Source organism: Manihot esculenta, chromosome 5 (genome assembly GCF_001659605.2).
Source record: "Manihot esculenta cultivar AM560-2 chromosome 5, M.esculenta_v8, whole genome shotgun sequence".
Classification (NCBI taxonomy): domain Eukaryota; kingdom Viridiplantae; phylum Streptophyta; class Magnoliopsida; order Malpighiales; family Euphorbiaceae; genus Manihot; species Manihot esculenta.
Window position 1 is genome coordinate 19,539,964 of NC_035165.2, and position 27,504 is coordinate 19,567,467.

Below are 27,504 nucleotides of genomic sequence, written 5' to 3' on the forward strand. Positions count from 1 at the left end.
TTGAAGCACGCCCCAAATATATATGGATCATATGAATATGATTTTGAACTCCTTTTAGATCCATTTGAATGACATACGTTTGCTCCACACCATTATTAGAAATTTGCCCTATTAGATCCATATCAATTAAGCTTGAGGCATGTGATGTTTACCATACTGGAGCATTTGATGAGGACTCTAGTATAGGTTTATGTTTTCAATTTTGATGCACGCACAGGTCGAGCCTTAGTTCATGAAATGTTTAAGTTTTTGTGTAAGCATGTATGGGATTTTATCAGGTACATAAGATGTATATTAGGCTTGCTACAGGCTCCGGCGACCTTAAGTCGATCTGAACTCTAGCATCGGTAGCGGTCCGATTTCTAGGTCGTTACACTCACACTTGGTTGTTAATTAATACTAGGGACAATTCAAAGTCCGAGAACCGAATCTTATCAAGTATGAGAAAAAAGTTTGGTCCCTGATGGAAGGGATTAAATACGGGCAGGGCAGCTGTGAACTTTGCCAGGTGGCTAAAGGCAACAACAAAGAGGCGGATCTTCTAGCCAAAATGGCAGCGGCAGGTGAACAGCACTTGACCCAACCATTTCAGCTCGAGGAATTGCACACTCCAGCAACGGAAGTGGAAGATTCCTTTCCCATAGAAGAGGGAGGATTATGGATGACACTAGGGGTGAGCATTCGGTCGGTTCAGTTTAAAATCGAACTGAACCGAATAAACCAAAAATTGAAATTTTAGTATTTATGAAAATCGAATCAAACTGATTTTGATCAGAAATCAAATTGAATCGAACCGGCCTGATTCGGTTTGGTTTAATCAGTTTCATTTTTAATAAATTTTTTATTTTTTACACTTTATTTTTAGTATTTTAAAATTTAATTAAAATATTTTAATTTTAATATGATTTAATTTCTCTATATTATTGAAAATAACATATTATTATTACTAATCGGTTCGGTTCAGTTTTTTCAATTTTTTCTGATCAAAACCGAACCGAACCGAAATAATCAAAATTTCTGAAATTAAAAACCGAACCGAATTTTCAAATTAATTCGGTTCGGTCGATTTTTTTGGTTTGAACCGAATACTGCTTACCCCTAAATGACGCTAGTATACAAATTCTTGACACAAGAGAACCTTTTAGCCAATGAGTTATCAGCCAAACAGGTAATAAGGAAGTCTTCTAAATATTCACTAATTGATGGCTAGTTGTACAGGAGGTCCTCTACACATCCATGGCTGCAGTGTGTTAAAGAGGAGGAAGGCTAGGAAATCTTAAGGGATACCCATAAAGGTGATTGCGGGAGCCACGAAGGAGCCCGAACAATTACTTGTAAAGTTTTTAGACAAGGCTACTACTAGCCGATGATAATGAAAGATGCAAAGCAGTTTATCTAGAGGTGTCGAAGATATCAAGACATGTAAACATCTCAAAGACCTCAGGAGAAATGCAAGCGTCCATTGGAAGTCTCTAGCTTTTCTTTCAGTGGGGAATAGACATCCTTGGCCCGTTCTCGAAAGCAACTGGATCAAGACAGTTCATGATCTAGCGATAGATCATTTCAGCAAGTGGGCAGAGGCTGAGATAGTACAGTCCATCACCACCCAACAAGCGATTTTCTTCATTGGCAAAAGCATATTCACTCAATTTGGGATACCAAAGATAGTAATCACCAATAATGGAACTCAGTTTGCAAGCTCCAAATTCAAAGACTTCTACAAGAAATGAAAAATTGACTTAAGGTTCAGTTCAGCCTATCACCCCTAAACCAATGGTATGACTGAGGTGACAAATAGGACCATCCTACAGGGTCTAAAAAAAGGCTCGACCAAGCCAAGGGCAACTGGCCCGAGGAGTTACACCATATACTATGGTCATACAGAACCACCCCCAAGACAACTACAGGAAAACTGTCATTTTCTCTTGTATACGAGGCCAAGGTAGTCATTCCCATTGAAATCCAAGTAGGCAAGTTTAGGACACAACACCCTAAGATTACAGGGAATCCCAAAGAAATGCAGTTCAATTTAGACCAAGCAAAATTTCTATTAGAAAAGGCCGCAATCACAATGGTAGTTTACAAAAATAAGATGTCTAGAATGTTCAACAGTAAGGTTAAGCCACATGCCTTTAAAATGGGGGATCTAGTCCTTAAAAGAACAGATGTAACAGGTGGCAGCACTAGGTTTGGTAAGTGAGGCGAGAATTGGAAAGGATCATTTAAGATCTCAAAGGTTATTCGCCCAAGGTCATATAAGATGGCCAAGTTAGATGGTCAAGTCATTCCCATTCCTGAAATATCTATAATCTGAGAAAGCTTTATTAATAACAAATTAACGAGGTATTTTCACATACAGTGTTCTTCAATAACAAAGAACTATGGGATTGCCTTTCTCGAAGAGAGACTAAACAAGACCATAAGGCAGTTTTGGTTAGGCTAGGTCACAAGACAAGACAGTTCCTGCCAGACCATTTGAGTGTTGGTCCCATTAAACAAGACCACAAGGCAGTTTTCACCAGGTTAGATCACAAGGCGATTTTCGTCAGACCATTCAGGCGTTGGTCCCACTAAACAAGGCCACAAGACAGTTTTTGCTAGGCCAGGTCACAAAGCGATTCCCACTAGACCATTCGGGTATTGGTCCCACTAAACAATGTCACTAGACAGGTTTCGCTAGACCATTCGGGCGTTGGTCCCATTAAGCAAGGCCACAAGACAATTTTCGTTAGGCTAGGTCACAAGGTGGTTTTCAAACAGACCATTCAGGTATTGGTTCTATTAATCAAGTCGTCTACGCTAGACAACCGGAAAGGCGGGTATACCAGTCCCTAAAAGACAAAGGATGAAAGTGTCAAACAAAGACCTAAATCGAGTGAAAGTTCCTTATTATCAAATTTTCCCAAGACATTTTACAACGAAAGGATGGTAGTCCGCCGGGTTATAGACCCAAATATTAATCCTATTTTTCAGTAAAATCTCCAAAAATTATTATATGACCGTTAAAACGGGCGTTAAAGAAGATACACTTTACCCCCTTCGTTCAGTAAAAATAGTGGCGACAAAGGAAACAAACAAAAGTATACGAAACATATATTTTAATTACAAAAGATTACAAGGAGACAAAAAGGGATTTGAATAAAGTCTCTATTATATCAAAAGTCTCTATTATATCAGAAGTACCTAATTCTTCAAAACCTGTCTCACCTTATGGGAAGGCACCGTCTGAAAGGCTATGAGAAGAGCTATCTCTCCAACTACCTTCTTGGCCTTGCCCTCGGAGTCAATCTTGCACAAACCAACTCCTGCCCCAAGGGTTGTAGCGCTGAAAAGCCGCTATAGTCAAACTGGTTGCAGTCCTCATAGCTAAACAATATGCTTGCACTTTCATGAAGACCCACCTTCAATTGCTCTTCAAAGACCATGATGATATCCTCCATATAGATTTAGTTACCCTCAGAAACATAAAAAGAAGGACGATTTCTCTCTCCCATGAAAAACTATTTTAAGCTAAAAGGAAGAAAGAAGGGTTCTTATACAGCGAAATAGTCGATAAAGTTTTGAATACGGCGCAGAAGATAAGACAACCACAGATAAGCGAAACGACGCTCACAGCAAAAATCAATTAAGGTCACACCATGTGTCCTAAATCGGAAAGGCAAACGACCACCTTTAAACCTAAAAAAATCGAAGTCCAGCGAGGGACCTCTAATGTTACATAACATCCGCCCAAAATAAGTTATGAGTTGTCATCACAGAATAGGGCCACGTGGCAAGATCTAATAAGTGGAAAATATGGCCCCACCCGAGGAAAGGGAGATCCGGATACTTTAACATCCAGTTTATCATCAAGACTCGCCCTTCTCTAATAGAATGAGTCTCAACACAGAGTTACCATTATCAGGTACAGTCCAGTGTATTCCCATTTCGCCTGTGATCGCGGGATCACCGACCTATTAGTTAGCGATATCCCTTATCGCGCAGCCGACCACATCATTTCTGAATTATTAGAAAATGTTATATTTATCTCTATCATCTTAGAGTATAAAAGAAGAACAATCACAAAGACAAATGTACACTATCTCTAATACTATTCTAACTCTAAGTCGCTTATTGTATTCTTTTTATTCTTCAAGATACTGACTTGAGTGTCAAAGTGGGTGCCACCACTACCTCACGTTTCCTCTCTTGCAGGTTTCAACTAATCATGACACGATTTTATTCTGACAACATCATTAATTTAGTTTCAGTAACATCAATATCCATAACTTTTTTCAAACTAAATGTTAAAAAATAAATAAAATAATATTAATTAGATAATAATTCATGAATTTTGAAATATATTTATAAATATTTTTAATTTTAATTTTAATTTTAGTTATAATAAATATTATAATTAATTTACAATAATAGCAAAAACACCATAATAAAAACAATTTAAAATTTTTTATCTAATTAAAAATACTTAATATTATTTTCAAAATAAAAAATATAACAATAAAACAATGAAATGGATTTGCACAACTATTGTTATTTATTTGAAACTTTAAATTTTTTTTTAGTGAGAGAAGAAACACAAAAAGTAAAATTAGATGAGATATTTAAATAATTCTTTTTAATTATAGTCCTTTGTGACTTTATTAATATTTTAAATTAAATTTAAAAAAGTTTTAAGAAATAATTTGAAATTAAAAAAAAAAACTAGAAACCGAGGACCCAGATAACACAAAAGTTTAGCCAACAAATTCCCAACAAAATACAACAAAAATCAGCTCTTCACGCACACGCCTACAGATCTGTTGACCCCAAAACCAAGCTCAACTTCCGCTCTCTCAGGATACATTTCCAACTTCCAAGTTCCAACAAATTTCAGCAATGGACGGTGGCGGACCGGGCCAGCCGGCGGACACTGATATGGAGGATGCGGCTGCCGCTGCTGCTCCACCACCACCGTCTGACTCCCAACAGCACCACGCCCCTACCGGAGGCATAGATAATATTCCGGCCACTCTTAGCCATGGAGGGATATTCATACAATATAACATTTTCGGTAACATATTTGAGGTTACTGCCAAGTATAAGCCTCCTATCATGCCCATCGGCAAAGGCGCCTACGGCATTGTTTGGTACTTTCTCTTTCCATTGTCGCCATGCTCTTGTTTTTTTGCAACTTCGAATTGTTTGTGATTAGTTATTGATTTTTTTTTTCCTTTTGTTTAGCTCGGCTCTGAATTCGGAGACCGGTGAGAATGTGGCGATAAAGAAAATAGCAAATGCTTTTGATAATAAAATCGATGCCAAGAGGACACTCCGTGAGATCAAGTTGCTTCGTCATATGGATCATGAAAACGTCAGTGAGTGATTAATTACTTGTTCTACATTGATTTATAGGTGTTGATTGGATTGAAGAATGCATTATTGCCTTTTCTTAATTTTGGCACCTAATTTAGTAAAGTTTCCAAATGCAGACAATAATAAACATTACGGTTAATCCAGAAGACGTCTAAAAGAACAAGCAGTCTTGCCAATAGGAAAATGTGTCATAGTGATCCTTAGAATGTTAAAAATTCATAGTTTGGACCATTTTCATGTGCAATGAAGTATTTATTGCATAATCTCCTATAATTATGTACAGATTATGTTCATCCTCTAACACTCCCCTCAAGTTGGATCATAGATGTTTATCATTTCCAACTTGTTAGAAATATGTTCTATTTGAGACTCATTTAAAGTTTTGGTGAATAGATCACCCGGTTGCTCTCGTATTTTCACATATCTGGTGGAGATTAAATTTTCTTGAATCTTTTCACGGATGAAATGACAATCAATTTCAATATGTTTAGTTCGTTCGTGGATACGGGATTGGAAGCAATGTGAAGAGCGGTCTGATTATCACACCAAAGTTTTGCGGGTAATGCAACATCCGTACCAACTTTCTTCAGCAGATGATTTATCCATAGAATCTCACAAATGGATTGAGTCATGACCCTGCATTCTGACTCGATACCGGATCTGGATACCACATTTTGCTTTTTACTTTTTCAAGACACTAGGTTTCCTCCAACAAATACACAATAGCCTGTAGTCGACCTTCTATCAATTTTGGATCCCGGCCAGTCAGCATCAGAAAAACACTCAAGTGCCATCCCATGATCACTCTAGAGTATACCGAGTTCAGGAGTCCTTTTTAGATAACATAGAATTTGTTCTAGAGCGACCCAATACATGAACTGGCTTATAACGATTACCGCAAAAGCAATATCTGGCTGAGTATCACCATAAGGTAGTTCAGTTTTTCAACCAACCTCCCGTACCTCTCTGGATCATTATAAGGGTCTCCGTCATCCTTTGTAAGACATATATTAGGAATCATTAGTGTGCTACATAATTTAGCTCTCATCTTTCCAGTTTCTGCAAGTAAGTCAAGGACATATTTCCTTTGAGACAGAATAATTCTCCTTTTACTCCTCAACTCTTCGACTCCTAAGAAATACTTAAGCTGACCCAAGTCTTTGGTATGAAAACTCGCATGCAAGTAGCTTTTGAGATGAGATTTCTGTACTATCATTCCCTGTAATGACAATATCATCAACATATACAACAAGGAGAATAATACTAGTATCTAAATTTCTATTGAAGACTGAATGGTCACACTTACTTTTTTTTCAACCCAAATTTTTGAACAACTTCACTGAACATGCCAAACTATGCACGGGACTCTGCTTCAAACCATACAAAAATTTCTTCAAATGGCAGACTTTTCCATACTCCCCTTGAGCAACAAACCTTGGTGGTTGCTTTATTTACACCTTCTCTTGGAGGTCAATATGTAAAAATGCATTCTTGATATCTAACTGGTGTAAAAGCCAATGCTGAGAAGCAAGTAGAGAGATGAACAAGCGAACTGAGGTCATTTTTGCCACAGAAGAAAAATTGTCAGAATAGTCAACGCTATAGGTTTAGGCATAATCTTTGGCAACAAGACAGGCCTTAAGCCTCACTATGGAACCATCTGGATTGACTTTGATGGCAAAAATCCATTTACAGTCCACAGCTTACTTGCCAAGGGGTAAATTAACTAGTTTCCAAGTATGATTTTCATCTAGAGCCTTGATCTCCTCAAACGTTGCATCACGCCATCCAGAATGAGTCAGGGCCTCTTTAACTATCTTAGGCAAAGAAATGAAGTCTAGAGAGATAATTAAAGAGGTAGAAGGAGGCAGGTAATCATAAGACAGAAAGTTAGCAACAGAATAGGTAGATTTACACTGTCATTTACTTTTACGAAGACTAATGGGGAGGTCAAGGTCACTCGGTGAGGGATCCGATGGCAAAGAAGATTATGGTGCAGGACATGTATCATCAGGTACTGGTCTCCAAGAATAAACTTGAACAACTGACGGTTTGATAGGAGGTTGAGTACTAAGAGGAATGTTACCATCAAATTGTACAACAGAAGGTATTCTCGAAAAGGTCCCACCATCAAATATGACTTTATAGATGAGCCACTCATCGTCCTCCTCTTGATCTGGAGAGGTTTTTGCAACAGAATAAAAAGGAATTTGCTCGGAAAAGGCTACATCTGTTGAGACCAGATATTTATTAAGGTTTGGAGAGTAACATCGATACCCTTTCTCAAGGTGAGAATATCCAAAAAAAAAACACACTTCAAAGCTTTAGGATCAAGTTTAGTCACATGAGGTCTGATATCTCGAACATAGCAAGTGCTGCCAAATAGTCATGGTTCGAGAGAAAATAATAGCTTATTAGGAAAGAGGACATTATAAGAAGTATTACCATTTAGTACTGTGGAGGGCATGCGATTAATAAAGAAGCATGCAGTAGAGACAACATCAGCCCAAAATTGCTTAGGAACTTACATTTGAAACAACAGAGCTCGAGTAGTCTGAAGGAGATGTCAAGTCTTCCCTTCAGCTATCCCATTTTGAGCGGGTGTATCAACACATGACGATTGGTGAAGAGTACCATGTTGAGTCATATAAGTCTGGAATGATTTTGACATATATTCTTTAGCATTATCGCTCCACAAAATTTGCACAGAAACATTAAATTGAGTCTTGATTTTAGCATAAAAGGCAGAAAAATGAGAAAACACTTCCGAACAATGCTTCATAAAATAAATCCAAGTCATTCTAGAGTAATCATCCACAAAAGTGATAAAATATCTGAATCCAGTTTTAGATCCAACCGGACATGGACTCCAAACATCTTAATGAACTAATTCAAAAATAGATTCAGCTCATTTATTGACTCTAGGATTTAAAGAGCTTCGATGATGTTTTGCAAAATGACATGACTGACTCACATTCCAGTAAAAATACCTCATAAAATTGAGAGTATAGTTTCTTCAAAACCGGTAAAGAAGGATGTCCCAACCGACAATGTGTTTCAAACGGAGACACGACACTGGAGCAGGCAGCAGATCAAGGCACCCATGCATCCAAAATGTAGAGACCCTCAGATACATGTCCTTTACCAATAATCTGCTTCGTCACAAGATCCTGAATGAGACAATGATCAGGAAAAAAGGAAATAACAATTTAGGTCTTTGGTAGTTTACTCATAGAGATTAAAGTAAAGACGAGATTAGGTAAACTTAGCACAGATGATAGGATAATAGGAGTAGGTTTAACAGTCCCATAACCCTCAACATTATAGGTTGACCCATCAGCTATAATAACAGGATAAGGTGCTTTATGAGATCGAAAGCTAGTTACCTGTCATGTGATCTGTGGCACCGAAATCAATGACCCATTTATATAAAGAGGAAATAAGACACGTTTTACCTGTCTTAGCTGCTACTGAAGACGTTGGGATGATTTTAATAATATGGGTCTTACTGTCAAAAACCATTTTAACCAAAACCCTATACTCCTGTACTTTCAAACGAATTATAGGAAGATAAGAAAACTTAACCCAGTAAATAGTAGGCTACCATTGAAGAAATAAGATGTGAACAGTACCAGAATGAGATCCAAACCAAAAGCACCTCCACCCAAACGGCAAACGGACCACAGAACTGACGAGGGGGCTTCGAGGCGACTCCGGCGAGCTTCTTGGGTGGGCGGTGAGAGACAAATGTTACCCTATATGGGTAACCTAAAAGAACAAGAGCCTTAAGTCTCCAAACAGACTAGAAAAAAAAATTCAAATCTCTATGGGAGAGGCTCTGATACCATGTAATAAGATAAGGAATAATTAGGCAATTTCGGTATGTTTCTCCCTTGAAGTAAGTGTGTATATATACAGATTACGAGGCCTTGTTAAAGCAACTCCTAAGAATCCTCTATCAATCAATTAGCCTATGATTATGTAATCTCCTAGATTATGTACAGATTATGTTCACACTCTAATAAGTTTCATACTTATAGATATTAAATCACCAAAGAAAGAAGAATATTCATGCTAAACACTAAACACCTCACTTTTTACTCTTTTTCTTTTCTTTTGATTGGGTATGGACATCTCCTATTATCTCCAGAGAAATATGCAAATAAAGTTATTATCACATTGATTGATAGAGAACAGGCAAAATAACTAAGTTTTCATCTCAAAGTATTGGAAGCTATATGGATTTTTTTTTCACCACTGTTTGAAATCGCGTCTGAGTCAATGTCCATAAATTATAAATATATTGATATTAGTTCCCTCTATGTTATGTTAGGTCTTCCCCTTTTCCCCTTTACCTTCACCCTTCTTTCATCACTAACTTGACCCACTTCTGTACTGGGGCATGCTATGCTCAATGTTGGAATAGAAGAGGCAAAACACTTAAATTAATTTGGACATTATATGGATTCAATTTATATATCAGATTTGGTTTTCTGCTTTCAAATGGCATTTCATATAGTTTATTAGGTTACAGCCACAAAAGTAGGGGAGAGCATTCTTGTGACAAAAGCAAGAACTGGATCTTGTTTTCTTGGCGTCTGTTTGGCGATGGACTATCACTTGTTTTTGAAATTAGTTTTTTTTTTAAATTTATTCTTTAAATTTATTTGAGTTTGATGCAAAAACCTATATTTGAGACAAGCATCTTGCCATCCATTGAGACATAGGCACGTAGAGTGTGCTCAATGTAGGAAAATCTTAGTTGCATATTGTAAAATGCTTGTTACACTTATGGGCCTTTTGGTCTTTTGAGCAGTAATTTCTTCGTGATTCTTTAGTGTCATTTTTTGACAGTGACAATGTTTGCAATTTGATAGAAGAGTTCCTAGGTTAAGAAATTATTGCCTTAATCTACTTCTAAGAAAGTGAAGCCAATTTTGGAGCATTTTGTTAGTGCTCTTAGAATCTTTCTTGTTTAATGCTGTCACAAATTTGCAGGACATTTCAGCAGATCACAGTCGTCATTAAATGGAAAAATAAAAGCATTAATTGATTTTCTCATTTCCTATTTTTGAAAATAACCTATCCTTTAATATGGCTTTAAATTTTATATTGCTGATCCATGAAGCCTTAGATTAAGTTAAAACAAACTTCTTCTTGACCTCATATTGGCATTTCCTGCTTACAGACTTTGGGGCATTTTTATACCTATTAGCCCCTCTAACCTTAGCACTTAAATTTTAAGGGACTTGGTTTTCTAATATGATATTAGAGCTTAATCCCTTTCCCTTAGGTCATTTATAGACCTTGGAACTCTTTGTAACTTATTAGCCCCTTTAACCCTAGCATCGTTTTAATGTTGGGCTTGGGTTTGTACTAGTTTTACAACAGTAGCTGTCTATTGCCACATGAGTAGTTGCCTTTGAACTTTATGGTTCTTGTTTCATGGAATTCCAACCTCACCACTTCTATTTTATTGCTCTGAGCCATCTCTTTTCCTTCACTAATGGCAAACTAAAATAAAATCACTCAAGTTTGATAAACTTCAAGCAATACTTCTAAAACATTTGTTTGGACTTTTAATTCCAAAATAATGGTTTCAAACAAAGTTGAATGGTGAAAAAGGATTCGTGTAGCTGACTCCATCTAGTTTGAGATTAAGACTTAGTTGTTTTAATTCCAAAATAAAATATATTTCTCTAATTCCTTCTTCCTTCCATAGCCCTTGAGTCTTGAATGCAACACACCACGATGATCCTGAATGTGTCCACTGTTAGTCTGTTACCACAGTTGTACTTTTTTCCTCTTTTAGCAATTAGAGTTACTGGCATACACCCACATCAGTCATCACATCTGTTAATGCTATTAGCTAGAGGTGTTGTGGAATTTGTCTATCTGGACTAATCATAACAATGTTGTTAAGAATGAAGTTAAAGCTGGGATTCTGATCAAATATCATTCTTTTGATCAATGCTTGTAGATGCAAAGAGAAATAATTTTATGTATAGCAATGACTTTTATCATGTATACCAGATATTGTCTATATGTTTAAACTCTTAGCTTATGATCACTTGTCCTTTGTGTATGAGCCTCATCTCCACCTTCACCCTGACACACCCATCTCTATTGAAGAAAATTTCTTGGCAGACCAAACAATTTTATGTCTTCAATGTAGTTTGTTTTTATTGACACCACCTGCATTTGTTTGCAGGTTGTGGCAATCAGGGATATAATCCCCCCACCCCAAAGGGAATCATTTAATGATGTTTACATAGCTTATGAGCTAATGGACACTGATCTCCATCAGATCATTCGTTCCAATCAAGCACTATCTGAGGAGCATTGTCAGGTTGGTATTTTTATTTGTGCATTATAGTACAATTTTTTTTATCAGTAGTGTACTTTATCAAGCAGAGGCTTTGACTGTTGTGCTGAAAAAGATAAGTTAAAATTGTTCATTATTGATTATAAATTATTGAATAAGCAACTATTAAGTGGTGAAGGAGGAAAATCCCAAATGTAAGGAAGGACTAATAATGGCAAAGCAAAGCAAAATTTTATATCATTTGGAATTTCTATCCTGGTCTTAGCATGACTCTCTGGTGCTGCACTTATAGATAATTGGGCATATGTTGTGTCTTCTTTGCTTGCTTTATGATTACTTTCATGCTCCAAGAATATATATATATATATATATATATACACTTTTTTTTTCTTTTAACTTGCATTTCACTCTTATCATGTGTTCTAATAAATATTTCATTGTGACAATTGTCGTTGTTATTCTAAAATGCTTGTGCATGATTATTTGATACGAGAGTTGACAAGAGTTTTGAAAGATGTCTAGACAACTTTAAATTTGCAGGGATGACAATTATTCCTGAGCTGATCAATTTTCCCCAACCCTACCTGCACCCAATATTATGTGGCGACAAAGCCTGCCTAGTAATATTACATTATTATTTTATACTAAAAGAATTTTATCTTTAAATATTTGTGTACTTAGATATTATAGTTTTAACAAAAGATATATGTATGTTATTAATATTATGTTTAAAACTTATAATTCTAATGTATAATTTATTTTCTAGTAAAGTAATAATAATTATAAATTACTATCAAGAAAAAAAAAAGAAGAAACAAGGAAATCCTTGGGGGAAACCTGCTCCGCACTAGGGAAGTTTCATTCCTTAACCTAATTCTTTGGGGGACAAGGAGGGGGGATTGAGCATTTGGTTCGGTTCAAAACTAAACTAAACTGAACAAACTGAAAACTGAATTTTATGAATTTATGAAAATCGAACCGAACTAAACCAGAGAGAAAACTGAATTGAATCAAATTGTTCAGTTCTGTTAGTTGGGTTATAATTTTAGACCTTATTTTTTAGTGTTCTAAAATTCAAATTGTGTGTTTCAATCTTGATTTAAAAGAAAAAATAATAATAAATTTTAAATTGAAAACTACAAAAATGAAAGAAAAAAAAAGAAAAACTTCAAGTTCATATACTCATCATATGAAATCATCCAAAAACAACTATTTGGTTCAATTTAATTTTGTCAAAATATTTTGGCTAAAAATGAATGGAATAACTAAAATTTTTAAAATCAAAACTGAACCGAATCGAAATTTTAAATTTATTTGATTCAATCGGTTATTTCAGTTGGAACCAAATGCTGCCCATCCCTAGATGGGGGAGCTATCCCGTCTCTCAACCCACCTTATTGTCATCCCTATAAATATGCATGCGTAGCACCTTGTGGTAAAGTTTTGGAATAGATTATACTTCTTTAATTTAGAATTATTTTCGTTGAGACTCAGGAATGCATTTCCTTAATTTGTGAAGGGAGGATCAAGTGAGCCTTAGGTGGTTCCATGTTGAGGCCGTAATCAAATGTGTTTTACTTCAGTTTTATACCAAGTTGAATGCCTTGGTTATATTCTCATAGCAATAATGCTTTATTTTCCAAGCAAACATGAATTTAAATAAACTACCAGTATTTTGTCCACATATATTGAGAGTAGTGTAGTCTAAAATCTGCATGTCAGTATCAGTTTTGCATGGGTTATTACTTGTAATTTCAATCAGGCTGTGGTTGTGACAGCTGCTTAGAAGTAAACTTATGATACAGCTGCTTAGAAGTAAACTTATATCATAGTACAAAAGCTATGGTGATTGATCACTTTCCATTTGGATCTGTTTCCTTTGTTTTAGTTTTAGAAATTGTTAGCAAAAGCCCAGAAAAGGGAACAGTGGGCCGTGGATCCAATTAACTGAAAGTTTATTATAGAAAGAGGCTGAGGAAGAAAGAGGAAGGTTCTTCCAAGGATTATTCCAGAATGGACAGCTGGAATTAGTTAGAAAGAATCTGCTGCCAAATGATTGCAAATGTTGTGGATAAATAAGAAGAGAGGACAAGTTTGTTTTTATCTTTTCTTCTATTCTGATTGGTAATACAACTTTCTTGCTGTGGGCTAGTAACGGTTGTTATTAGCAATCATTCTGTACTCTTGTTTTCCAAGGAATGGCTATGAATCACCTCTGAGTTTTCTCCTTTCTCTTCCTTTTCCTTCTAGTCTATATTTCAGGTTCTTCATTCTATCAATATTGGTCCAATCTGCCATGCTTCTCTCTGTCATGCCCAAAACCAGGATGAAAGGGCGTGTAGAACAAATAGAGAAGAACATGTCCACCTTGGAGGAGTTGTTAGCTGCCATGAAAATCGAACAGGAGCAACGCTTCTCTTCTTTCCAACAAGAACAGAATCAGAAATTTTCTCACCTTGAATCTTTAATCACTTCCTTTATTCCTAGTAAAGCTGTGTTTGTCGAAGGCACCGCTTCTTCTCCTGTGACCTCCATGGGCACGAATTCACTTCCACGAGTTGTGTCCCAACCAGTCCTTTTGGATGATACCTCGATGGCCATCAAAAAATTGAGCTTCCTAATTTTGGAGGTATAGATCCAATGGGATGGTTAGCAAGAGCAGAACAGCATTTTGCATTGAATCACACTTGAGAAGAGATGAAAGTGCAGCTCGCTTTAGTGTGTATGACAGGATCATCTCTTCATTGGCTGCGCTGGCTTTGCCAGGCTAATCCCTATCTTTTATAGTCTCAGTTTTCTAGAGACTTACTGCATCGTTATGGTAGGGATATTAAAGCCAATCCATATGAAAATTAGCTACAATTCAATTCATCAGGGAGTTTCGGTGGATGAATATATTGATGCTTTCATAGAATTATTGGCTCAAGTAGAAGGATTAACTGACCAACAATCCCCAGGCTTCTTTCTCAGCGGGCTTAGAGAGGAGATTCGAGTACGTATTCCATCTCATGACACTACTTCTCTGTCTCATACAATGAATCTCGCTCGGGAAATTGAGCTGGAGATTCACTTTTTTCGGCCGCTTTCTTCCTGGAATCGGTCTTCTTCTAAGGACATAAAATGGTCCTCTGGATATGGACTTCGTTCTGTGCCCAATTTTCAACCCAAGTTCTCCACCCTCATTCCTAAAGCCTAGCCCCTTTCTCACGCAGTTAAAAACTCTTTACTGCCTCCAGCTCAGCCCCACAATCAACCTCTCCTTCCTCCCACCAAATCAACACCGCTTATGACCACCACTTCCACAAATCGTCAACCCTTCCTCTCAAGCACAAATAGACCCAACAGACAGTATTCTCATCAAGAATTTTTAGACCTCCGAGCAAAAGGGTTATGTTATAAATGTAAATAACCTTTTCATTTGATGCATGAATGCCCTAATAAGACCCTCCGAGCCTTTATTATCGGTGAAGATGAAGTACCCAACCTTTCTAATGATTCTGAATTTGAGAAGTCTGAATTAGCGGCTTCAATGGTAGAAATCTCTTATAAATACCATTTTTCCCAAATGAAACTACCATTCTACTTGGTTGGAGGGATTTCATTCCAAAGACAATGAAATTGCCGGGAACTATTCACGGAATACCCATCACAGTCATGGTGGACAGTGGGGCCAGTCATAACGTTATCTCTGGTGACTTAGTTTCGAAATTGCAGTTGAAGGTGGATAATACCTTTTGTTTGGAGTTAAATTAGGTGATGGTCACAAAGTCCAAACCACTTGTAGATGCAAGGATGTTCCTATCCACATGGGTGAGTTTCTCCTAAAAGTCGATTGCTATATTTTTCTCTTGGTAGAGTTGATCTTATTTTGGGGTGGCTTGGTTGTAAACCTTAGGAGAGGTTACGGCAAATTGGGGCACTATGCAAACGTCGTTCTATCACCAGGACAAACAGATCACTCTATCGGGTAATCCATAAATGCTACAAGCTCAAATTTCTACTCCTCAAGTTCGCAAGTTAACTGCAGTGGATTATTGTGTTCTGTTATGGGACTGTTCTATTCTAGAAACTACTGAACAATGGCATAATGAGATTTCTACAGATCAGCAACAACAGATGGATGAGTTGCTTCAGTGTTATACAGAGTTGTTCAGGGAATCTTCGATATTACCTCCACATAAACCAACAGACTATGTTATTCCCTTCACCCAAGAACTTCAGCAGTAAACATCAGGCCGTATAGATACGGGTACCACCAGAAAGACAAAATTGAGAAATTGGTGGAAGATATGCTTGCTACTGGAATAATTAGACCCCGTTCTAGTCTTTCCTCAAGTCCAGTTTTATTGGTTCGCAAGAAAGACGGAGGTTGGAGATTTTGCATGGACTATCGAGCTTTAAACCAAGTCACAATTCCATGTAAGTATCCGATGCCAATCATCACTAAATTAATGGATGAACTACATGGTGCAAAATATTTCTCTAAGTTAGACTTGAAGTTTGAATCTCATCAAATTCGAGTTTCAAAATTAGATGTTCCTAAAACGGCATTCCGTACCCACTCTGGCCATTATGAATTTGTAGTCATGCCTTTTGGGTTGACTAACGCACCAGCTACTTTTCAAGTTACAATGAATGAATTATTCAGGCCCTATCTACGACAAGTTATTCTGGTATTCTTCGACGATATTTTGATTTACAGTCGAACTTGGGAAGATCATATACAACATGTACAAATAGTTATGCATTTGCTAGCACAACATCAATTTCGAATTAATAAGAAGAAGAGCTCTTTCAGGAGAACCATGATAGAATATTTGGGGCATGTCATCTCTGTTCAGGGGTCTCTATGGATCAAGCAAAAGTTGCAAGTGTTGTAAATTGCCCTCAACCTAAGTCAGTAAAAGCGGTGCACGCCTTTCTGGAATTAACTGGATACTGTTGACTTATTTGCTGATCCTAACTGATTCTAGGGATATAATTTGATTTGATTTGATTTGATTAGGATTCTTAATTATCTCTGTAATTATTATTTGATTATTTGCTTCCTGTTTAGATATAATTCTTTGTATATAAATAGTCATATAAACCAATTGTAAAGATTAAGAGTGAAATACAAGAATTCTCTAAATTTTTCCAAAATTCTTCATAGTATCAGAGCCTTTTCCTGATTTTAGGGTTCAAATTTAATTTTTTTCTCTTTAGGGTTTCAAAACCCTAGATCTACCTTTTTTAGTACTAACCCATCTAGGAGCCTTTCCTCCTCTCACTGCCGGCACCAGGACTGTCGTCGGCCGATCGCCTAGCTCCGACGCTGAAAAAGCCCGCACGTGAGGCTCATGCGCCTCCCTTTCCCGGCGCGTGACCAATCGCCTGACACTGCTTCACTGCTCCGATCACTTCGGCGACGATTCCGACCATCTTTTCGGCCTTCCCGTGCCGCTACCCGGTCTTTTGGTGAATCGGTTGGGCTCTCTTGTGTGTACAATCTTGGGTACCTCCTATTCTTTCACGGTTCACAAATCTTTACCATGGCAGAAGGTAAAAGAGTCTCGATTCCTAACTCTGTTTCCTCATCCTCCGGTGTCACATCTAACTTTGTAAAGTCAGGTAATGCTTCATTTCTTAATATTGTTCCATGGATTATCGATTCTGGTGCGAATGACACATGACAGGCTCTTCTAAAAGCTTTCTCAATTATTTTCCTTCTCTAATCAAAGATATTGTCAGAATTGCTGATAGCTCTTTTACTCCCATATCCGGAACAGGTTCTGTTATTTGCACATCCAATATTAAATTATCATCTGTCCTTCGTGTTTTCCACTTTTCTGTCAACCTTTTATCTGTCAGTGCTATTACCAATGCCCTTAATTGTAAAATTGAATTCTTTCCTGATCATTGTGTTATTCAGGATCTTCGCACAGGAAAGAGGATTGGTAATGGTAGGCTGCATGATGGCTTATATATGTTGGAGGGTGATCCAGCTTCTTTGATATCTCAAGCCTGTTTTGGAGAAAATAAGGATGTCAATCAGGAAATAATACAGTGGCACAGACGGTTAGGGCATTCATTATTTTTTGCCTTAGAAAAACTTTATCCTAATTTGTTTGCTAGAACTCAGTTTGATTCTCTATTTTGTGATACTTGTGAGTATGCTAAACACACTAGAACATCCTATCCTTTGAGTCATAATAAAAGTCAAATTCCTTTTGCGACTATTCATTTTGATGTTTGGGGGCCTACTCAAACTGTCTCCTTGTCTGGTAATCGATGGTTTGTCACATTTATTGATTGTTGCACTCAAATGACTTGGGTCTATTTGATTAAAGCTAAAAGTGATGTCTTTTCTTGTTTTCAATCCTTTCATAAGATGGTTTGTACTCAATTTGATACTAAGGTGAAAATTTTGAGATCTGACAATGGAAGAGAATACATTGATAGTAGCTTTTCTACTTATTTGGAGAGTAATGGGATAGTACACCAGACTAGTTGTCCTTGTACTAGTGCTCAAAATGGCGTTGCTGAGAGGAAAAATAGGCATCTATTGGAGGTAGCTCGATCTCTTATATTCACCATGAATCTACCCAAAGCATATTGGGGAGATGCAATTTTTGCATCTGCTTATCTTATCAATAGAATGCCTCTCAAGACCCTTGACTTTATGAGTCCTTTGGCGGTTCTACAAGGGAAAAATTCATACGTTGTTCCACCAAAAGTATTTGGGTGTTTTGCTTTGTCCATACTAGGACAGTAGGAAAATTGGATCCCAAGGCCCTTAAATGTGTATTTGTTGGGTATTCTCCAACACAAGGGATACAAGTGTTATCATCCTCCCTCTAGGAAATACTTAGTTAGTATGGATGTTACCTTCCGAGAAAACTGAACCCCACTTTAGTACCACCCACTCACCTCTTCAGAGGGAGAATAATGAGTAAGAAGAGGTGATCCCGAATTCTGTGATTCTGAATGATATGGTTCAACTAGAAAGTTTGACTTCTAGTAGACAGGGGGAGATGTCCAATCAGGGAGAGAGAACTGGTCGTTTGGACAAGTCAGATTTGAGAAGGTATTCGAGGAGAGACAAGGCAGATGAAGCCATTATACAGTCTACTTAGAGTCAAGAATCTTCTCCTGGTGAGTTACCCAGTCATGAATCTTCTTCTGGTGAGTTACCCACAACTCTTTTTCTGGTGAGTTACCCACAACTCTTTTTCTGGTGAGTTACCCACAACTCTTGAATGTTTCAATGACTTAGATAAACCTATTGCACAAAGAAAAGGGGTCAGATCTTGTACTAAACACCCTATTTCTAATTTTGTTTCTTATGAATCCTTATCTCCTTCCTATAGAGCCTTTGCCTTGTCTATTTCCTCTGTGTCTATTCCACAGGATTAGAAAAAAGCTCTTGTAGATCCTAAATGGAAGAAAGCAATGATTGAAGAGATGAAAGTATTGGCTAAAAATGAGACTTGGGAGCTTGTCACTCTCCCACCTAGGAAGAAACTCGTCGGCTGTAAATGGGTGTTCACAGTGAAACACAAAGCTGATAGCACAATTGAACGGTTTAAGGCCAGATTGGTTGCTAAAGGATTCACCCAAACCTATGGAGTGGATTACCAAAAGACATTTGCCCCGGTTGCAAAAATGAACTCAATCAGAGTTTTGTTATCCTGCATAGCCAACTTGAACTGGGACTTGCAACAGTTTGATGCGAAGAATGCTTTCCTCCATGGAGATTTAGAGGAAGAAGTGTTCATGAAAATTCCTCCTGGGTTCGCTGATGAGAAGACACAAGAAAAAGTGTGCAGGTTAAAAAAGACTTTGTATGGGCTAAAACAATCTCTTAGAGCTTGGTTTAACAGGTTTAGCAGAGTCATGATATCCTTTGATTACCAACAAAGCAATGCTGATCACACTCTATTGGAAGACATCCCTTTCAAGCAGTGTATGGAAGACATCCTCCAACACTGCAACAATTTTTACCGAGACTAAAACAGAAACAGTAGCCCAAGAATTGGTCATCCGAGATGAATTGTTGAGACAATTAACTTACAATCTAAAACGGGCTCAACAACAAATGGCAAGATCAACTAATAAGCATAGAAGAGATGTTCAATACAAGGTGGGAGATTCTGTTTTTCTGAAATTTAGGTCACACCGCCAGACCACTCTCAAGAAAGTAATCAATCCAAAGCTCTCCTTGCTGTTTCGGTGCTTTCCACATACTGCAAAAAGTTGAAAGTGTAGCGTATAAGCTACAACTCCCTACTTCTGCAAAAATACACCCAATATTCCATGTTTCACAACTCAAAAAAGTAGTGGGCAAGTATCTGGTTCTATCTGAATTACCACAAGAAAGGCCATAGAAGATGAGTGAATTGAACCGGAGGAGATTCTAAAAATTTAGGAATTATTCATTGAGGGGACTAGGATAACACAAGTTATGATCAAGTGGAAGGGGCAAACAGCAGATGAAGCCACCTGGATGAATCACTATGACCTTGTCAATCAATTTCCAAACTTTAGCCTTGAGGACAAAGCTGATCTCTTAGGGGACAATATTGTTAGCAAAAGCCCAGAAAAGGGAAAAGTGGGCCGTAGATTCAATTCACTGAAAGTTTATTATAGAAAGAGGCTGAGGAAGAAAGAGGAAGGTTCTTCTAAGTATTATTCCAGAATGGACAGCTGGAATTAGTTATAAGGAATCTGCTGCCAAATGATTGGGCGATGATTGCAAATGTTGCAGATAAATAAGAGGAGTGGACAAATTTGTTTTTATCTTTTCTTCTATTTTGATTTGTAATACAGCTTCCTTGCTGTGGGCCAGTAACAGTTGTTATTAGCAATCATTCTGTACTCCTGTTTTCTGAGGAATGGCTATGAATCAAGTTTTCTCCTTTTTCTTCTAGTCTATATTTCAGGTTCTTCACTCTATTAGAAATATTTAGCACCCAAATGCAAAATAATGATATCTATTGCTAAGAAATCTTAAATTTATCATACTCCGCAGTCAAGACATTGTGTGTTAGGGCTTCTGGAGTTGGGATGGATAATGAGAAAGCATAGAAGAAATAAAGAATAAATGAAGGATAGTAGTCAAAGGATGAGTGGCAAGGGTGTAATTAGTTGTAGCTGATGTAGCAGTTGTAACTTGTAAGTGAACAAGAGAGAGTCAAGTAGTAGGTCGTTAAGGCAGTTAGGTTGTTATAGAGCTACTGACAGCAGCTAGAAGCTGGTTACTAGCATATACTGAGTACGTTATATGAATTCAGTAATGTGAGCTTGTTATTCATTCCTGAATTATCAAGAATAATATCTTCTCTTCTAAGTTCTAATCAGTTCTCATTCTCATCTACCTAAAATCTCTCTGTTTATACTATTTCCTTTCTAATTCTCTGTTAGGGTTTCTGAAACCCTAACAGAAACCAATACCATATATTATCCAAGCCTTTCCTTCCTTGGAATTCGACTGGTATGCATATTTCTTTCTGGATGAGTTTGTCATCAGTCAACATGATTCTGGCAAGTCCAGTGCTAACAAATTCTGCTTTTTACTGCAGTAAAATTTCTTTGGGTTTTTGTATTACTTATTAATGTTATTCATCTTATATGTTAGTGTATTCAAAAATTTCAGAGACAAGCTAATTCTTCTATACTGTGTACAGTATTTCCTCTATCAAATTCTCCGAGGATTGAAATATATACATTCTGCAAATGTTCTCCACAGAGATTTAAAACCAAGTAATCTCCTTTTGAATGCAAATTGTGACTTGAAGATATGTGACTTTGGTCTGGCTCGCGTTACCTCAGAAACTGATTTCATGACAGAATATGTTGTTACAAGATGGTACCGTGCACCGGAATTGTTGTTGAATTCTTCAGATTACACTGCTGCTATTGATGTATGGTCAGTAGGTTGTATTTTCATGGAGTTGATGGATCGGAAGCCCCTATTTCCTGGTCGAGATCATGTGCATCAGCTTCGTTTGCTTATGGAGGTAATTTGACTATTGAATTTTGTATCTATATTTTGTTATTTGTTTGAAAATGTTTAGGATCATGTTGCAATTTTAGTTGATACTTGTTAAGACTGATGCTTTCTCTTGAATAAAAGGGGGCATTTTTTACATTTTGCAAATGGTTTTATGGTGTAAGTGATTAGGGTTGTTATTGTGATTTAAAATTATGTGATTGTTTTTGCTATCTTGAATGGTATCTTCATAGAACCATTAGTTATTTTTTCTTGTTGTCAAACTTCATGAAATGTGTGCAATGATGGATTAGCATTTCATGTCAACTGGAAGATGAATGTTAAATTTATTGTACCCACATCTCATGTCATACGAACTTTGAAGATGTAGTTGTGATATGATCAATCATTGTAAACCTTGCAGCTAATTGGCACTCCATCAGAGGCTGAGTTGGGGTTTTTGAATGAAAATGCAAAGAGATACATTAGGCAACTAAATTTTTATCCGCGTCAATCTTTCACTGAGAAGTTTCCAAATGTGCACCCAGCAGCTATTGATCTTGTTGAAAAGATGTTGACATTTGATCCCAGACAGAGGATTACAGGTGATTCTGTCCCTAATATTCTATCCTTGACAACATAAATGGAACTTTTGCTGCACTATTTCTTTTATATTCTTTTGGTTTTGAATAAGTTGTCTACATCACCTTGAAATGGGCTCATGGTGCTTCCATATGGATAGTTTGATTGGCCATAAGTATTCATGGCTCCATGCATACCTAGAGACTAAATACCTGATCTGAAAAAGTTTAAACAACTTTGATGCATAACAAATGTAGGAAAGAAAAACAATTTGGAGGCTCCTCATAATTTACTATGTGGAGGCATTAACCCCCGAGATTTGAAAGAATGCACATTTACATCCTTTTGTGACATCGCCTGCCATTTTATCTGCATCCTTGGTTGGCAGGTTAAATCTCAGCCACCATATCCACCTATCATGTTATGGTCTCGGGTTACAGATCGATGATTGATAGGAAAAAAGCTCATTAGAGGGAGCTCTTATTACTCAAGACTAAAAAATGAGAGTCTCAATTTCACAATTCTTAGAATAAATATGCTTGTTTTGTTGAATAAAATAAACCCCTTTTATAGTGGTGGTCGTAATACTCTTAATCAAGGTAGAAGTCTAATACGAGCAACTATTAGATTTAGGATAGATAATAGAAAATATGATAAGATAAGATAATAAGAAATCTTAAAAGAAACTGCTAAATAAATAAAATCTTTTTGTTATAAATTTGGTCTATAATCACTCTCCTCTTGGGTAAGGTATGCAACATAAAAATAATTAATAGTCTCTCCTGTAGTTTTAGATTCAAGACAACATTGCCAACCAACTAATACTTTTCAAATTCAAGTATCTGGATCAGAGGCAACTTCACTTGAAACTAAATCAAGTTCTTTTAAAATATGATCTACTACCTCTACTCTTATAGATCTCAGAATGTAGAATGATAAGTACTATTTGTGCCATCACACGATGAAAAGTCGAGTTTGTCATTTCGGGGCATCATAGATATGTATATCTTTTCATTTGCTTGTTGGCCAAAATTTGATTGGTTGCAACTCGATCTATCTTGATTTTGGTTCAACTCCTATTGAAGGTTCGAAGTAGTTTAGAAATCTGCTAAAATTTGATTGGTTGCAACTCGATCTTGATTTTGGTTCAACCCTCTATTGATGGTTCGAACTAGTTTAGAAATTTGCTAAGTTAAGTCATTCAAATGTCCATCAAATTGTTGCATGAAAGAATTCAACTTATTTTCTAGATTTATTGAAACACCCATGACGACAAGCTCGGATACTAAGTTGTTATGGCCTCAGGTTGTGGAATGCATCATGGGATAATTGATAGGAAATGAGCTCATTAGAGGGAACTCTTAACACCTCAAGATTCAAAAAAGAGATAGTCTCAATCTCACAATTTTTAGAATGAATATACATGTTATATTGAATAAAATAAACTCTTTTTATAATGGTGGTTCTAATACTCCTAATCAAAATAGAAGTCTAATACAAGCATCCATTAGATTTAGGATAAGATAATAGAAAATATGATAAGATAATGAGAAATCTGAAAAGAAACTATTAGATAAACAAAATTTGTTCCTTATAGATTTGGTCTATCCATTATCCGTAACATATCAACATTAATGTATTTCGCTGATACATCATCACCAGAGATCTTTCATCTACCACCACAGCTGGCCAAGGGACCTGGAGCTTGGTGTAATCCAGTGATTTATGAAAATTCAGTAAAATTTCAGAAAAATCAGCAGGGGTTCTTTAGCCTTTATTTGACTTTGTATTTTAGATTTTGATTTTCTGACGGCAGTGAATTGTGGCTTGTGTTATGGTTAGTGGAAGTTCATTTTATTTTTCTAAATTAGTTAAAATTTAAAGGATCTTTCTAATAATTTATTCTTAAAAGAATGAATAGTACTTATTTCTACCTCGTCAACATTTCATATGAATCTTTTTTTAATTCTCGAGAAGGCTTAATTTGTGAAAACAAAAAGGTTCTGCATTCAGTTGAACAAAATAAATTTTGAAGGCCTCATTCATATTTAAGATGCATTTTGCTAAAAGTCTATGTTAACTCCATTTGATCTCAGTCATAATGGTTCAGCACCTGGGAAACAGAGCCCTGCATTTGTTTACGACTATTAATCTCACAGAGAGCTATGCAAGTAGTGAAAATCAATGCATGATGCAACTTAGGCACAAGATTAAAACTTTAAACGGTCTATTTGTAGAATTACTAAGGTTTTCTTTTACAAGTAGAAACAAGAGCAACTTCTACTACAAGAACCTGTCTAATAATTACTGTTTTAGGCTATCAACATGGTACTGCACTGCATTGGTGGGTTGGGGGACCAGATGTTGGATACAGGGTACAATAGGACTTCGACCTCAGTGTTTTTTGTGCATTATGACATTTATTGGAGAATAAAAAAAGATTGCCTTTACGTTTTGATTTCTTGAATTATGCAATTTTTTTTCGTGGATTGAAGGCATTAGTGCATTTTGATAAGCAAAAATTGTTCTCCTCACTTGTAGATGACGTCCATAGGAGCATATTAATTTTTCAGATCCATCCTCCATAAATTGTTACACATGAGCATTTGTTTGAGATTATATGTTGTGCTTTAGCAAGAGAATCATATTACTCTCCTTTGTCGATGGTTGAAAGAAGCCTTGTCAAATCAGAATATGGCAAGTTAGCCCAGGTAGTTCAGAGTAATATTACTTATTTGTCAACTTATGATGATTCGAGTCATACTCTGGCGCTTTTGATTTCTATGGCATAATAATTTCTTCTTCATCGTATGAATTTATCAACTTAGATTATTGCTTTGATCTAGTACTTAACTTGATATTTCTTCATTTTTCTTCTACATTGTTATAGTTGAAGATGCACTAGCTCATCCATACCTAACATCGCTCCATGACATCAGCGATGAGCCCGTCTGCATGACCCCCTTCAACTTTGATTTTGAGCAGCATGCATTGACCGAAGAGCAGATGAAGGAGCTGATTTATAGGGAGGCTCTTGCATTTAACCCTGAGTATCAGCACCACCAATAATAGCAGTAAGCACTAATGATTTCCATTCATTGTTGATTCGATCAGAAGTGTGTTTTTTGTTAATTGCATTTTTTTGTCACAGATTTATTTCTCCATGTACATATGTTCCACCAAACTGGGTGGTTCTTGAAATGGAGTATTCCTTTACGGGCTGAACTCTTGAACAAGTATAATTGAAATGGTATACTATGAATCAGCCTGTCTTGCATCATATTGGGGTGCTCCTTATTGATTCTCACTCTCACTCGCCCTTGCAAGTGTACAAGGGAGAATTATTATGAGCTCCCCCTATTATATCAAAATTACTTACTTGGCTCTTAAATTTTGAAAGTGGATTAAGATTTCCCTTGTTTACTTAAAATAGTATTGTCTTTAGCCCTTCCATCCCATTTTTTTCGCAAAATCTGTTAGTCGGAGATCTAGGCTCGATTGGAAGAGAGAGAGAAAATTTCTATTCTAAAATTGTCCCTATATGGTGAATACATCCTCTCCAGCCTAAATGACCCCCCGCGTTCCCTCTTGTCTGTCGCTGTCTCTCGTTCTTGTTTGCCATTCTCCATTTCCGTTTGCTTTTTTTTCTTTTCTTTTCTTTTTTTCCATCTTCTGTTGCTGACCTGACAATCTCCTTGTTTTCCCTCCTTTTCATCTTTTTGTTCCCTGCGTCTTCACGAGATCCTGGCATCATTTGTATCATTGTCCTCTAGATGAGAATGGTTCAAATATCTCAAATGATTGGCTATCAGTTCATGGTAGCGGTTCAAGTTTAGCTCTGTGAAAGATATTTTGGCTATGATGGGAATAGTTGTCAAAGTCATATAAATAATGCTAAACGTGCATGCTGTGTTGCCCACCAAGATGCTTTCATCGCTATACATGGAGCAGCATTTGGGGAGGGTATACTCGAGCTTGAAAGTGCTTCTTTTATGCATATATCGATTAAATCATGACTTTGGCTTTTAAATTGGATTGTGGGATTTTTACATGGAAGTTGCAACTTGGATCTAGGTTGAAGGAGTAATGGGGATTGAATGATTCTTCATAATTTAATTATTATTATTATTATTATTATTATATTTTGAATAGTTAATCGCTAAAAAAATTTTATATTTTTTATTTTATTGTAATCATACACTATATTTTTTTATTAATTCAATCTTTATTTTTTAAAATTATTTTAAATGTATTTAATCGGTACTTACCGTTGTGACATTAAAAGCAATGATGTTAAAAATTAATGGAATTGTCACGTAAATCGTTACGATAATATCATGTCGTGTTTACTTTATATTTTTATTTTTTATCAATTAAATGCTATTTTTTTAATGTTTAACTGATACACCTATTTTTATCGATACAGTTAGAAATTTATAAAATTATAAATTATTTTTTTCACATTTTTAAATGTGTTCAAAAATTACTATTTATATTATTATTATTTATTTTTTATTTTTATTAATATTTTTATAATAATAATTTGTTTTAATTTTATTTTAATAAAAATTATTATGGATCTAATTTTTTTGAATTTATCTAAAATAACTTTATTAAATATATTAATTATAAAATATTAAAAAATATTTTAAAATAATATTTAATATGATTTAATTTAAAAATATTAAAAATAATAAAATATTTTTTTAAGATATGTTTTAAATTATTCTTTTTAACTCTTATGAATAATATTAATCTGTCATTTTTTTTAAATTATATTAATAGTTAGAGTGCGTTTATAAGAATTAATAATACTTGAATTAAGTATTTGATTATAAGTAATTAAAAAAATATGTAAATTTATTTAAAATCATAAATTCGAGTTTTCATTCCTCTTAATGGAAAATTATTAATAAAATAGATCATTACAAAAAAAATTTATATTTTTAATTTTGTTACGATTTTATTCTAAATTTTTAAATTATTATTAATTTTTTTCTTACGTGGTGATGAGTTACGTCTTAATTCAGTTAATTTTTAACCACACAAATAATTACGTGGTATAATTAAAATAATTTTAAAAGGTTAAAATTTAATTGAAAAAAAAGGCTCATAGCATAATCAAAAGTAAAGAATTTTTTTTCCTATCAGGACTTGATTTGTTATGATTAATGAGTTATTGCTATCATTTTTTTTTCTTATAAGCCAAAAGATTTATTATTAATAATCAATTCAAAAAAACCTTAATCTTTCCCTCTATAACAAAAATATAAAT

The 27,504-nt window shown here is 35.8% G+C and overlaps 1 protein-coding gene across 3 annotated transcripts; it reads left to right on the plus strand.

The window, feature by feature from the left end:
- The first annotated feature begins 4,720 nt into the window (after nucleotides 1-4,720).
- On the plus strand, nucleotides 4,721-25,620 carry LOC110615881 (mitogen-activated protein kinase homolog NTF4). 3 transcript variants are annotated; one of them, XM_021758066.2, is made up of 7 exons: nucleotides 4,721-5,126; nucleotides 5,221-5,350; nucleotides 11,564-11,701; nucleotides 21,343-21,675; nucleotides 22,072-22,252; nucleotides 25,120-25,303; nucleotides 25,381-25,620. In XM_021758066.2, the coding sequence occupies exons 1-6, from the start codon at nucleotides 4,876-4,878 to the stop codon at nucleotides 25,296-25,298; spliced, it is 1,212 nt and encodes a 403-aa protein (XP_021613758.1). In that variant the 5' UTR covers nucleotides 4,721-4,875; the 3' UTR covers nucleotides 25,299-25,303; nucleotides 25,381-25,620. The 3 variants fall into 3 exon arrangements, with proteins under 3 accessions (XP_021613758.1, XP_021613759.1, XP_043812679.1); XM_021758067.2 differs by having other exon boundaries at nucleotides 21,343-21,418; nucleotides 21,506-21,675; nucleotides 25,120-25,620; XM_043956744.1 differs by having other exon boundaries at nucleotides 4,722-5,126; nucleotides 25,120-25,620.
- Nucleotides 25,621-27,504: the final 1,884 nt, after the last annotated feature.